General features: G+C 49.9%; 1 protein-coding gene across 6 annotated transcripts in view; it reads left to right on the top strand.

Annotated features, from left to right (window-relative positions):
* The window catches only part of BLNK (B cell linker), a 1,905,158-nt gene that overhangs the window by 1,506,783 nt on the left and 382,907 nt on the right, over positions 1-15,468 (top strand). For all 6 annotated transcript variants that reach the window (XM_069611389.1, XM_069611390.1, XM_069611392.1 and 3 more), the window contains one exon: positions 9,147-9,397. In XM_069611389.1, coding sequence (XP_069467490.1) covers positions 9,147-9,397 — 251 coding nt within the window. The remainder of the gene's footprint in view (positions 1-9,146; positions 9,398-15,468) is intronic.

Raw genomic sequence — 15,468 nt, 5'->3', positions numbered from 1 at the left:
ACAAACTATTGCAGTGATTTTGTTTTTCAATGATGGTGATGTTTCTTGTGTGTCTTCAACTTTTTGTACCCTCTCTGATGGTCAGGTGTTCTGCTTCAGTGTTTTGTCTTTCTGTAATGAAATGCAAATATATACGTTTACAGTTGCATATATTGCTAGTTGTTTGACATAACATTTGTAATGAGGATCTTTAGCAAATATATTTGTAGAAGCATCATTGGTGGTTTGAGATCTTTCGAGTTATGCACTATGGGACAGGGTCTACTGACTTTGCTTTTCCTCTGGTTGGCAAAGGTGTTGTTTTTATGGAGGTGTGCTAGTTATTGTTTCTGTAAACATATATGGTAACTAGCTGTAGCCATAAAAGGCATGCTCATTATATTCTGATAGAAGGTCCTCATTCCAAGTCTGACAGTCTGGTATTGTGAGGGTGGGAAAGCCTACGTTTTTATTTTTAGATACATAATATCATGCAGGTATTTCTGTTTCTGGAGGTGACGCCTACTAATTAGAGCTCATCCCTGTAATGGTCCCTGTCAGTGAAAGAGTAGTGCACCCATGTGAGTTTTCTGGGGCTGAATTAGTTTGTCTGGCCTGGTTCCCTCTGGGTGTATGCCAGGAAGCTTCCCTTTTGTTGCTCCTGTGCATGAGTGTGACCTCCTGCCTAGTACAGGAAATCTCGCTTCGGGGTTGGCTGGGAACCTGCTTTCAAAAACATGCCTGCTAGGGTATAGTAGGTAGTCCAGACCAAGGTGATGATTACCAGGGGCTTTTTCAAGTTAGACAGGCAGAGTTAGAATTTGGCACGGACAGAGGACAGTCCACAGAGGGGTACCACCATCTTGAATTTTGGCGGGGTGCACACACTTCCTACTACTTCCCTAATTGCAAACCGAACCCTCTGTGTAGGACATCAGTATACAAAGGAAACTTGTTATAGCAGCTCTGGTTGGAGTCCTTACAGAAGGATAGCAAGGAACCAATCAGCCGTAGCATGTTGCCTTTATTAGGGGAGAGGGGGATTGCCCTTAGTTGATTTGGACTAACAAAGAAGACCAGTAACTTGTTTGGAAGGTCAGAACACTTTGACAAGACTTGCTAGCATGCTGGCCTGGAAATGTATGTTCATCGCCATGCACGATAGGCTGTCAACGCAAGATGCCAGCAGTGTGGCAGTGGGGTGGTTCCCCACCATTGCAAGTTGGAAAGGGTGTCCACCAGTGATTTTTAGTTCTACATTTTAAACAAGAAATGTGCTTACACATCACATTTCTCATTTAAAAATATGGTTCACCACTCCTGATCTGTATTCCCATAAATGAAAGACCGTAAGTAATCATACTTCTCCAGCATGGGGTCTGGCATGGATTCACATGCTCATGAATATTCCCCGTCGTCAGGCTGGGAATCCTCGGTAAAGAAAAAACCAGTATCAGTTTCGTTTCTGATCTGTCTTTCGTAGTAATAACCAATCACTGGTCTCTGCGTCATACTGACCACAGCCAATGACTGCCCTCTACCTAAGCACCGCCTCTGGCAGCCATCTTCAGATTTTTACCGCACGTTCATGTGTTGGGATCCTCGTGCTATTGCTCTCGAGCGTTAGTGCTATTTTTTCACGTTTTTTCTCAAAAACTTCGTTTTTTCGGTCAAAAGAGCCTCAAGCTCCATCGACTCTCCATCCGATCAACGGGGACCCGTGTCGGATTCGTCTGCGCCCCTCAAGGGTGAAGATTTTTGGAGGACTCCAGAAGCTTCTCAGGCCCGGACATGGCCCAGGAGAAGGGAAGCTCGACGCCCGGAAAGCTGTTCAGGATCTGCCCTGGATGCCAGCTGCAGAACGTCTTTAAGGAGGACGAACACTCCTTTTGTCTCTACTGCTTACATGAGGACAAGACGCACGTGGAGAAGGACTGTGCGTTTTGCGGCAATATGTCGGAGCGGACCATGAAGGACCGCCATCAACGTCTCGCCAACTGGCAGGAAGGGAAGAGCCCGTCAGGCGAGAAGAAGAGGAAGAAATCCGAGCGGTCTTCTAAGACCTTGAGGACGCCCCGGCGACGGGGGTCCAACACAAGGCCAAGCACCGCGAGTCCGCTGGCACCGGGAGCGCCGAACGGTCGGGCTCTACGGGCGCCAGGCAGGGCGCACCCTCCCCGGCACCATCAGCCACGAGCCAACGCTCTGGGTCGGGTAAGAGGAAAGGCGAGCACCCGGCGAAGCTCCTGGAGAGGCCCCGGTCGAGCTCGAAGGCCCCATCGGAGGGGGAGCGAGGCAGTGTCCCCCCCCTCAAGGATAAGGCGGTGAGCGCACCTAAGGTGGTGAAGGCCTTAATCCATCCGGCCAAGCCCTCTATCGATACTGTCGCGGTGGCCCTGGCTCAGCCTGTGGAGGCTACACCAGTGGTGGCGACCTCGGGGCTCAGAGTCTCCCTGCCACCTCGGAGGGAGTCCTCTTTTGTGCCCATCGATAGGACCCCCGTGAAATCCCCGGCGGGGAAGAAAAAGGGGGGGCAGGGCGTCATCGTAGATTCGGCCTCAACCTCGGAGGAAGAGCTGATCGAAGTCTTAAGCCACGGCCTTGGCGTGGAAGAAGACCGGCCCGTCGGGATGGATCCCGACGCAGGTGACGAGGGTGCCGACGGGGCCCCTGATCGCCCGTCGGATTCCCCTCTGCCAGCGCCGCAAGACAACTCGGCGGCCATTTTGTTGGCTATACAGTCCTTATGCTCAGAGATAAGGACGAGACTACCGTTGCCGACGGAGGAACCTCTCCCGTCGGGGGATCCTGAACCGGGACCTTCTGGTGTTCCCCCGCCCAAGAAAAGAAGGATTCACCCTCCACCTCCTTTTCAGCCGTCGCGCCCCGTCCAGCCCTCCTCCCCGTCCACCCGAGAGGATGATACGGGGACTGACACGGCAGCGACGGGTACGGACGACGAGGTATACGACGAGGATCTACCGTTGTCACCTCCCACCAGGTCTTCTCCGCCCGACGAGATTGGATCGTTCCACTCCATGATCGCCAGGGCATCCGAGCTTTTCCAACTCTGCCCTGAGGAGAAGAAAAAGGAAGGATTCCTTTATCAACGGCGCGAGGCCAAGAGGAAGACGGTCCTCGCGGTGCCTCTACTGGACGACATTTGGGATGAGGGCCTCGCCCTCCTCAAGAACCCTTCCACGACGCCAGCTAGAAGAGACCGGTACGAGAAGAAGTACCGGGTCCTGGACGCGGCCCCCCTGTGCCTCCGGGCGCAGCCTACCCCGGACTCCGTCGTCTCCGCGGCGGCCAGGAAGAAAGCGGGGGGGGGTGCGGCCTCCACATCGACTTCCCCACCGGACGGCGAGGGAAAGAAATTGGACGCTATGGGACGCAGGGTCATCTCGTCTGCAGCGACGACGATTAAAGCGGCCAACGCCTTGGCTATCGTGGCCCGCTACGACAGGGAGCTATGGTACAAACTGGCTCCCCTGCTGGACTTCCTACCGGACGACAAGAGGGCGGATGCCCTGGAGATCCTACAGGAAGGTGAGGTGGCGTCGGACCACGCCATCACTATTGCGACGGACATCGCCGACACTGGGTTTCGCCAGTTGGGCAACGGCGTGTGCCTTAGGCGGCGTGGATGGCTCAAGGCTACGGACTTCCGTCAAGACGTACAGACCAGAGTCCTGGACATGCCGTTCGATGGGAACAACCTGTTTGGGAAAACAGTGGACGATTCCCTTCAGGCCATTAAAGCGGACACTGAGACGGCCCGGGCCCTTGGGGTTCTGCAGCAACGACGGACGCCCTTTCGGAGCAGCGGAGGCAAGGGCGCCTCCAAAGGTTCCGGCGGCGGTTTCTCCACCTACCGTCAAGCGGCCCGCTCGTCGTCTCAGGAGGCCTACAGAGGACGAGGCAAGTCTGGCGGACCCCGCCGTCGTCGCCAAGGAGGTCAAGGCGGCAAAGCCTCGTCGAAACAGGATTGAACCGGCCGCGGGGTCGGGCCCCCACCGAAGCACCCCGGTGGGAGGCCGGCTGGCGAGCTTCGTCAGCGTGTGGGAGTCCATCTCCACCGACCGTTGGGTGCTGGACGCCTTAGCCCGGGGCCACGCGCTCGAGTTTCAAAGAAGGTGCCCGCGCGTCCCCCCCGTGGCCAGGAAAGAGCTTCACGTCCCTCAGCTTCTCCTGGAGGTAAAGGCGATGCTCAGGAAGGGCGCCATCGAACTCGTCCCAAAGAGGCTTCGGGGCTCCGGAGTTTACTCGAGATACTTCCTCGTGAAGAAGAAGACGGGAGGATGGCGCCCCATCCTAGACCTGCGACGTCTGAACAAGTTCATCAAGGCGCAGAAGTTCCGGATGGTCACCCTCCAGCACGTCCTGGGGCAGCTGGAGGAAGGAGACTTCCTGTCGTCGTTGGATTTGGAGGATGCCTACTTCCATATTCCCATCCTAAAGGGGCACCGAAAATTCCTCAGGTTTGTGGTCCAAGGGCGTCACTACCAGTTTAAAGCCCTCCCCTTCGGACTACGGTCGGCACCCAGGGTATTCACCAAGTGCCTTGCACCGGTGGCGGCGCAGCTGCGCCGCGAGGGGATCCACGTCTACCCCTACCTTGGACGACTGGCTCATCCGAGCCAAGACGAGGGAGCTCGCCGTGGAGCACACGGCAAGGACCGTCCAACTTCTCACGGACCTGGGATTCTCCGTGAACTACGCCAAGTCCCACCTGGTACCCGCGCAAAACGCACTGTTTCTGGGAGCGAAGCTCGACACAGTGTCCCTTCTGGCCTCCCCGTCGGAGGAAAGGACCAGGTCCATCCTGGGCAAGGTACAGCGGATGTTGGTTTCCGACGCGGCCAAGGTGAGGTCCATCAAGTCCCTCCTCGGAATGATGTCTTCTTGCATCTACCTCATTCCCATGTGCAGGCTCCGGATGCGCCCGTTGCAGGAGTTCCTGGACGCGCGCTGGATCCAAACGACGGGCGGCTTCGAGGAGAGGATCACACTCGACGAGAGTTTCCGCCGAGCGGTCCGGTGGTGGGGCAACCGCGCGCCTCTGACGGCGGGCATGGACTTCCAGACCCCAGACCACCAGGAGACAGTGACCACGGATGCCTCCCTGGAAGGGTGGGGAGCGCACACCGAAAACCTGCATGCGAGAGGCCTTTGGCTCCCGACGGAGAAGTCCCTCCATATCAACGTCCTGGAGCTCCGTGCAGTGTTCTGGGCCCTCAGGTCCTTCCTTCCGTCCCTCAAGGGCAAGGTGGTGAGGATCTTCACCGACAACACCACCACCATGTTTTACATCAGGAAACAGGGCGGAACCAGGTCCCCAGCGCTGTCCAAGGAGGCGCAGGACCTGTGGCATTGGGCCGTCGCCCAAAGGATGTTTCTGGTGCCGTTTCATCTGGCAGGGATAAAAAACACCATCGCCGACTCACTCAGCAGGGAGCTGCGCTCGTGCCACGAGTGGGAACTACGGCAGGATCTAGTGGATCGCCTCTTCCGATGGTGGGGCACACCCCAGATCGACCTGTTCGCGACGGCGACGAACTCCAAGTGCCGGAGGTTCGCCAGCAGGTTTCCCCAGGCGAGGAGCATGGGCGATGCTTTCTCGTTCCCCTGGGAGGGCCTGTTCCTCTACGCGTTCCCTCCTTTGCCACTGCTAATCCGGCTCGTCAACCAGCTCAAGAGGTCACGGTGCAGGATGATCCTCGTCGCACCTGCGTGGCCGAGTCAGATATGGTTCCCGGACCTTCTGGACTTGTCAGCGTCCCCGCCAATCAAGCTGCCGGTGGACGCGGATCTACTCTCCAGGGAAGGAGGCGCCATCCTCCACCACGACCCGAAATCGCTGAACTTGCAGGCCTGGCTCCTGCAGCGCTAGAGTTTGGAGGATACGACATACCGGCCGACTGCAGAGAGGTTCTTGCAAAGGCCAGGGCGTCCTCGACTCTTAAATGCTACGGACACAAATGGAAGAGGTTCTCTGTCTGGTGCCACGCACAGAAGATTAACCCTCTACGGATTACGGCTCCCCAGGTACTGCCGTACCTGCTGACGCTGGCCAAAGCTGGACTGGCACACGCGTCCATCAAGATTCATCTTGCTGCGATCTCCCGATACACCAGAACCACGGGCCGGACGTCCTTGTGGTCTCATCGTCTGGTGAAAGAGTTCATGAAGGGACTGTTCAGATCGTTCCCGCCGGTGAAGGCTCCGGCCCCGGCGTGGGAGCTCAACGTGGTGCTGACCAAGCTCATGGGACCTCCGTTCGAGCCTCTGCACTCGGCCCCGTTGAAGTTTCTGTCGTGGAAAACAGCGTTTCTTGTGGCCATCACCTCCGCACGACGGGTGGGAGAGATCCAGGCCCTTTCCTGCAAGGCCCCGTACTTGACTTTTCACGACACAAGGGTAGTGCTCAGGACGCACCCCTCCTTCATGCCCAAGGTACCGTCGGACTTCCATCTCAACGAACCCTTGGTGTTGCCTGTGTTCTTCCCGTCGCCTTCGTCTCCGGCTGAGAGGACTTTGCACTCGCTGGATGTGGCTAGAGCGCTGAAGTTCTACGTGGACCGCACGAAGTGTTTTCGGAAGACGTCACAACTCTTTGTGAACTTTGGACCTGTCAATCAGGGGAAGGCTCTCTCGAAGGCTTCCATTTCCAGATGGCTCTCCGGCTGTATCATGTACTGTCATTGGTTGGCAAACCGACCGCTGCCTGGCCGTCCGAGAGCCCATTCCACCAGAGCGATCGCAGCTACCACGGCGTTCCTTTCTGGTGTGCCCCTGCTGGACATATGCAGGGCTGCTACGTGGAGGTCGACGCACACCTTCACGAAATTCTACTGCGTCGATCGGGATTCCAGGGAGGAGTCCAGGGTCGGCCAAGCAGTGCTGCGCAACCTGTTCGCCTGAGGTGAGCCTGGTGAGGAGGTAAGATGCTTAATGTTGAGTTTGATGTACTGCTTAATGTTGAGCCTTTGCCACCTCCCGTGGTTGTGCATGTGTGTACTGCTATGTATTCTTTATTCATGAGCATGTGAATCCATGCCAGACCCCATGCTGGAGAAGGAACAAGTTACTTACCTGTAACTGTTGTTCTCCAGCATGGGTCTGGCATGGATTCACATGCGAACCCTCCCGCCTACCCCTCTGCGGCTCTTCACTTGGTCATACTGCCACTTCACGTGCTTCCAAATCTGAAGATGGCTGCCAGAGGCGGTGCTTAGGTAGAGGGCAGTCATTGGCTGTGGTCAGTATGACGCAGAGACCAGTGATTGGTTATTACTACGAAAGACAGATCAGAAACGAAACTGATACTGTTTTTTTCTTTACCGAGGATTCCCAGCCTGACGACGGGGAATATTCATGAGCATGTGAATCCATGCCAGACCCATGCGGGAGAACAACAGTTACAGGTAAGTAACTTGTTCCATATCATTTGAACTTTTCTGACCTTTCAGATCCGCTGTCTCCATACACGTTATCTCTCTGTTCTCCCTCAAACCTCATCCCTTCCTGTCTCACTTTCCTCTTCCATATTTCTTGCAGTGCATTGCATATGCTCCTTTTATGTGGTTACTTGACAAATATATATTGCTTGCTCTATAAAATTCAATAGTTCTTAACTGTACTACTAATTTCTGCAATTGCTTATTTTATTCAAGTCTCACCACCTTTGCAAGATAATATATAACGGGGGACAAAAGGTGCTCAAAATCACACAGCACACAGAATCACTAATTTCGCAAAAGCACTGCAGATTGCGATGATCACAGTGTGAACTCCTATGCATCACAGTCTAGAGGGGTTGGAACGAGGCGTTACCACATCATCCCTGACTCAAAGGAAATTCTACAGGTTTTGCAACCACTGTTGTGGTGGGAAAGGATTGAATAGTTACCAACTTCCCAGGGCGGCTAGGAGTAACCTTTTGGAAAGTGGAAGTGGTTCATGAAGAATTTCTCCCACTGTGGGTGACTGCATTTCATCTTTTTTCTCACACTTTTTTTTTACTGTTCTTTTACTCTCTTTCGTCTTCCTCTTTCCCGGTTGGCCCCTCTTAAATCCATTTTTAACGCTTCAATATGTCTTCTCTACCAGTTATCCCTTGCGACTCCATTTCACAATCTTTGTCCTCGCTTGGTTGGCTGCCTTTTTCCACCTGGCTGAAATTCAATTTTCTTTGTATGGTCTTCAAATCCCTCCACGGTCTTGCTCCCACTTATCCATCACCCTTGGTCTCCTTCTAGGTCCCCACTCGTTCCCAGTTCTTGCTATCAGTTCCTCATCTCCCTTGTCCCCAGTCCCGGTTCCGCTCATTCTCTCTTCTGGCTCCCTATTATTTTGGAATTCTCTCCCCTTTTCCCTCCGTTCTACTACTTCTTACCCTGCATTTCACGCTTCACTAAAGACCTATCTTCTTCAGTCCTTACTCTCTACCTCGAACTGTTTTGTTACCCAGCCAATACTTACTTGATTTTACCTAATTGTTTACCTGGATATACTTTGTAATTAATCAATTTTCACTTTACTGTACTGTAACCTTTTTAGGTTCTGCGCTTTGGAGTAAAGCGCTTAATAAATGCCAAATAAATATAAATAAATAAATACAAAATAGCTTTGAGGCTTTAGACTGATGTAGCAAATTGAATGCAGGCTGCTCCTTGGGCACCTGCTTCTCTGCATTTTCTACGGGCTGCAGTGAGAGGAACATGCTGAAGCATTCTCATTAATATTTATGAAGCAGGCCTGTGTGCACCTTGATGCTCACAGACTCTTTGCCTTGCAACTGTTATGTCCAGTGGGCGCAGGACAAGGTTTTGGCATAGTCGCAGTACTGTGTTTTCACAACACTGTCCCTCATCCATTTTCTACATATGACCATTTCCACTGTGTATTCATGAGGTCAAGTCCCCCCTTATTCTGACTCTATCATTCACTCAAGGGGCTCGAGGTACATAAAGAACCTTAGAGCTGCTAGTAAACATTGGGCATGACAACATAAAACTATCTCATTAGCATGCAGTACGTTTAAAAACCTATATCATTACAAGCGTTTGAAGAGTGGCGCTAGGATTACTCATTTGGTGTCTGCCTAGTGATGGTTTGCAGTTACGATTTTTTAAAGACCTAAACATATCTTTTTTCTTTTTAAGACAACCAAGCAGGAAACAGCAAGCAGCAACCATTCAACAAATTACTCCCAGGGCTGCCGACTAATCCTTCAGCCAAACCAAGTCCGCCGTTGCCTAAGCTTCAGCCTCAACCTACACCTAAATCTAATCCACCTTTACCAAAACCAAACCCACCACTGGCAACACCACGGAATATCACACAATCCAAGCCACAGTCTTTAGAAAGGATGGCGCGTCTTCCACCTACAGGAACTGAGGACAACGTGGATGAGGTAATATGTGCAGCTGGAGTAGTGCTCCAGTCATGATACATGTGGATACCAAGCTAGTTGCCATGATACATCTCTGTCGTTTTGCTCTTTGAATGTATTTCATGTTCTCATTCAATTACTCATTCAAAACAAGTCAATATTCACATATTGGGCTTGATTCATGGAACGTTTTCCTATGGGATTGCGCCATTATAAAACACTTCCATGAATCAGGCCCATTGTCTTTTCCATGATGGATTCCTGCAGGGTGTCTCTGTAACTCTGTGTGGTACGACGTCCTTTCATCGCGGGATGTTTTTTCGCTGGTTTTTTTACCGTGAATTATTTTATGTAAAAACCCATCTGATTTTTTAGGGCGGGTTAGAAAATTATATATATATATGGGGTGTGGGTGTTTAGGAATACATAAAACATTAAAGGGAATAAGCCTTATGCTTCACTACACTGGCTTTTGCTCATCTTTTGCTCATCCGTTATGGGAAAACTGGCATGTCCTTCAGGCTGCCAGTACTGGGAAACATTGATTCCCTTAGTCTTGTTACTTTGTTACTACTTTTAGTAACTTGTTATTTCTTGTGGTAACTTTTTATCATTGTACAATGCATCTTAGAATGCAGTACAATGGGGTACAGATTTGGTATTAGCCTAGACTAACACTCAGAGAATTTCTGGTTACTCTAGGTGTGCTAAATGGACAAGCTGGTGGCAGAAGTGACTTTTTACCACGTTTGGCTACTAACTGTGGCTAGTGGCCAAACATGGCCATGCCACGAGATATTTAGCTTGTCCTTTGGACATCTTGTCTTTTAGCCTTCTTCCTGGCCTATGAGGCCAGGAAAATATTTATATGGACTTCCAGTGCCCGGGAAAGCAGAGGCGTCAGGCAGGCTACTGGGGGGCCATGTGTGTTTGCTGCCAGGACGTGGGCTGGGACTGTCTTGTCCCAATCCACATACTGGTGCCAATATGTCTGTGTGGAATTAATTAGTTTTCCTGCCAGTGGTCCTGATTGGACCACTGCTGGGGGGCAGATCTGCCATTGGCTAGTGAGGGCAGCTGCTCTTATCTGGCTTTTTGGATAAGAAGAGGACCCCTTCACCCACTCCGGAGAGATCCTGGAAGAAACTGAAGGAGCCAAGACTCCTGTCCAGCTGCAAGACTTGCAAGGAGACTGTGGACCCGTCGGAAGAAGGCTTGGTGACCAACTTCTGCTGCTGCTCTGGTAGAGCCCTGTCCTGTGGAAGATCGCCAGGTGTCCTGCAAAGGAGCTGCAACCCATTACAAAAGGGGAAAGACCATATGCAAATCAGGCTTGTTCAGTTCAGGCTGGACTGCCTCTTTTGGGGTGGGTCCAAGCCTAATTTGCATGTGGTTTTCCCCCTTTTGTAATGGCTTGGCCAGTGAAGAACAATGGTCTGGAGGGTTGCCCAGAGCAATTCTAGAGGTTAAGATTTATTCTAAACCGTCGAGCAATCACCCTTTTGTTTTGCTATAGTCACCCCGAGTGGGACGGTTATGCTCAGACGTGGGTCCCATGCCTGATGAGCCTAGAGACCCAAGCTACTCCTCACTGATGAGGCCCAACGAGGCCGAAACATGTTTGGGGATGCTTGTGATCTCGTGCAGAAGGGATGTGACCAAGCAGTTCTGGCTGGACTGCCCCTTTTTGTGTGGGACCAAGCCTAATTTGCATAAGGTTTTTCCCCTTTTGTAATGGCTTCGCCGGCAAAGAATGATGGTCTGGAGGGTTGCCCAGAGCAATGCCAGAGGTTAAGATGTATTCTAAACCTTCCAGCCATCACTCTTTTGTTTTGCTATAGCCTCCCCACTGTCAGCCACTAGACTCCAGGTTCCCCAGTTAGATAGCTCATCACGCTAATTGCCCAGTACTGAAATATGTGTGTAATCTGCAAATCATAGACTTACGTACCAACATGAACAACTAAGGTGTTCATTCTTCAAAGGTATACCCGGCTGCAGCAGGCTATAAGACTATAACAGTGTTTTGCTTTTTCAGGTGAAGATGTTCTAAAAACCAATCCTCTTTCAGGAAGGATAAAGGAGTGCAAACACCTCCCCACCCCCTCTGATCCCACTGGCTGCCTCCTCACTCCCATCTTAACAGCCATAACAGAATGGCAACAGCATGTGCATCCCCTGTTGCAACAGTCATTCGTTTGCAAGACTGTGGGTGGATTGATGAGGAATCTGCCCCTGCCTTCATAGTTTCTCACCCCCACCTCCACCATCTGCCTATACAATTGATAAACAGAGAAGGCGAGGCAGATGCTGAGCAGACATAAGAATGTCCAGGTTGGAGACTTGTAGCACAGGATAACACCCACGGCCACTCTTTAATTAACAATGGGTACAGGAAGATTGTATTATGATAAGAGCACATATTGTTCAAGTGCCAAGAGACAATTCAGCGGGTGGTATCCCCATTTGATGATTCTCAGTTATTGAGTAATTGGATTTTTCAACTTAGCATACAAGGACCTTTGTTGTGGGTCAACTATGCTGCTCACAAGTTGGTGAATTATGAAGGTCCCAAAACGTCATAGGTTTGTCTGTTAACCTCAGGATCTACTTTCACAACTTCCAATGTTGTGTCAATGGAAATGAGTTTAGCTTTAGAGAACCTTTCTTCAGGGAGAGCTTTATGTGATCACCCCTGCATTCTGGGGGTGCGGTGGAATGGTAACAGACCACCATCCCAAGCCTACATTGGCCAGAGTGTAGCAAGGGCTTTGGCTGGGCTTAGGACCACTGCTGGACCTTTAGCCCTCTGAATGTGGGGTGAGAACAATTAGTCCCCGAGGCGCCATCCGAGTGCTGATAGCATGGGGCAATTTTGTATGGGAATCAGGTAGTGAGCTCTGCTCGCATGCTGAATTTTCCATAACAAAGCCTACAAACTGAAATTGGCTGATACGCTAATAGAAAAGAGCCATTGTCCCCTTTCGGTTTCCTGTGCCATGAATCAGAGCCATAGAAGAAGGCATCTGGTGTGTGAGTAGGAGGTCATATTCAAGGTCTGGAGGCAGCCCTTTCAGGTGAGGTTGTTGTTTCCTTGGTCCCGAGATCCAATGGGTGCATGTTTATTTAGTGGCCTCGGTGTTTCCCCACCTCCTTGGTGACTTAATTTATGTGGAGACCGACTAAAATCCGGCACTGCTTAACAGATACTCCTCAAGTTTCACAAAGAAAAGACGGTACGGAAAAAGTGAAATTGAAACATCAGATTGTGTGTAAAATGTGCACGTGGCTTAACTAAACGTCTATGGTTTAACTAAATAAGTATTCAACAAGAGACAAGGTCGAAAACATCAGGTTGAAAAAGAAAGTCAAACTATCAAAACGTGATGCACAATCTAAGACGGTCAGTAGGGTCATCCAGTTAGGATACAAATGTTCCAGTCACAAAAATGACCAAAGCGGAGCATGGCGTACCAATGCAGTCACAGGGGACAGGAGGAGAGCGGAAAGGGCAAAGGAGCTCATTTTTAAGTCCCTCTTACTTAACGGTACGCGTAAAATACACGTGTAAAGGTGTTACTCTTGTCTTAATACCTTCATTCCACTCCTGGGCATTTTTGTTGTTTTTGAAGGCATAGGGCAGGGACGGAACCAGAATTACGTTTTTGCCTCCCTTTTACATTCCACCTTCAAAATCGACTTGGTTTTACGCCAGTATGACATTTTCAGCCTGCATAAAACGAATAAATTGCTACGTAATCTGCATGCTTAAAATCAGGCGCATGCCATAGCAATTCATTGTAAAAACTGCCTGACGTGCAGAAATGTCAGGCGGCATTTACTCGTTTTGCACAGCACAGTGCAAAAGTTGAACGTTTCCCACAGAGGGGACGAGATTGCACATAAGTGCAAACATACATTTTAAATGAGCTCCAAAGAGTGTTGAAAGAGGGGACAGTTTTCCAAGTGTCAAGGAAGTCAGTGTGCAAACCCAACAGGAAACACCAGACATATCTTAATAACATAGTTACCAAGTTTGCCAAGGGAACTCCAAAACCTGGTCGAAACAGTTGCAAGTAATGAGCAGTAAAACAATGCAGACATTACACACAGCTGAGATGTCGTGGTAGAACAATGGAGTACCAAAAAGAAAGAGCTTTTATGTCGCAATTAATATCACTTGGGTTCACCTCTTAAGTGCGCCTTGATTCCTGTGACACGGAGTCTCGTTAGGCCGGGACAATGCGTTTGTCTTGGAAGCAAGATAATGCACAGCAACATAGGTTCAAATCCTGATCCAGCGCTAGAGAATGGCCTCTGGTAATAAGTGCGTTACACAAGATCAATCAATTGATTAATTAGTGGTACCTACTGCATCCCCTTCCACACATGCAGTGTTGTCAGATCAGCACTGCTTGCCCCCAGAAAAGTTGTGGCAGTTGGAGCAGGCGCATCTCAAGCTCCCCAGATGAGCAGATGAGTGACACAGAGAGCCAGAGAACTGGGTTCCTATGTGGGTGCAATGCCCAAGTGTATCAGCGAGACTTGAATGAGTGTGAAACAATCGCACCACCTGCTCAAATGACTGCATTGGGTTAGCAAGATGCCATAGACACCGAGTCGACCTCCCAGGCAAAGTATTAAAGATTTTGGGCCTGATTTGCAAAAGCTTTTTTCAATGGGGACACCTCATTGAAAAACGGTTTGTAAATCAGGCCTTTTTTGTTAGTAATATACCACCCGAGTCCACCTGCGTGAAAGTAAAAGTAAGTACTACTCCGTGTTTTACATTTTAGAGTACATCAGGAAAATACTGTATGGAGTAGTCCAGACAGTACACAAGCACCCGGTGTGGGTGAAACCAGTTCCTTTGGAAGATTGTGGTGCATAACCTATGCACAAGAGAAAAGGAAACGCGAGGTACTCTCCTATGTCACATTGAAGAAGGAAGGAGTAAGGCGAGGACGAGCTGGTCATTGGGAGCTTGTTGTTTAGTGCATGCCACAAAGTGTGTTGTACGTCTGTAGTATTTGACAGTGCGGAGGAGTTTGGCTTCTTATGGGGAGCTTGAATCATGCAATGAATAAAGGTGTAGTATTTTTAATTTTAGATAAGTATTTCCTAAACTCCATATTCTTAATTTGTTATGTTTATGTTACTCCATTTTGGAAAGGAACATTCTTCATAAATGAACAATCCAATAGCATACAATGTTCAGTAAAATCCAGTAGAATGCGCTGTTCGACACAATACAATAGCGTGCCTTTGGGGTGATAATATGCGGGCAGATCACAAATACCACCAAGAATGTTTAACGGTATGAGCCATGGACAGCATCTAGACAACAAAGTACATAAGAGTACACAGTGTCAAGTAGCTGCTTACACAGTACTGTAAGCAACTTCAATTCAACACTACAGCTAAGTCAATGCCTAGTCTGGGATGCTGATGGAAGCCCTTATTGATATATTTTTATGTCCAGTTCGTTTACTCTGGATGACAACCCTTATATAACACCCCTCTCTCAGAATCCCCCTGACACCGCTGAGCCAAGAAGTAGGTTTGTTTTGCAAATTTAAACGGTTTATTTGAAAATTAAACAATATATATCTATCACACTTTTATAGTAAATTAATATTTGATATCACACTTGAGAATATGATGTTGATCAACAATGGATAATGTTATAGTGGTACACTCTTTTTAATGGCTTAGAAGTTGATATAGAGAGGATAAAGTAGCTGAGAATGCTTTTATGGCTCCAAGGACAATGCAATGATGAATGAAAATGCAGTACAGAAAATAAACTTGATTTGACTTCAACAAAAGACAATGGGCCTCATTACAACCTGCCAGTCCGGGACCGTGCAAAATCCGTGACGGCGGTAAAAACGTTTCCGTGTCCGCAAGGTTGCGGAAAAAACGTCCGATTACACGCTGTCGGTCGCGCGCACCACACGGACTCGGAAACGTTGTTACCGCCGTCACGGAAAACCCCACGGAAATGGAAATAACGCAGCCACAAGTGGCGCAAAACCCGTGTCCGCCTCTGCCGCCACGGAACCGGAAATACCATGATCGCCAAAACAGGA

Source organism: Ambystoma mexicanum, chromosome 8 (genome assembly GCF_040938575.1).
Source record: "Ambystoma mexicanum isolate Mex_15411 chromosome 8, UKY_AmexF1_1, whole genome shotgun sequence".
NCBI classification, from domain to species: Eukaryota; Metazoa; Chordata; class Amphibia; order Caudata; family Ambystomatidae; genus Ambystoma; species Ambystoma mexicanum.
Note: the sequence above shows the minus strand (reverse complement) of the source record. Positions and strands in the feature narration are given on the sequence as shown.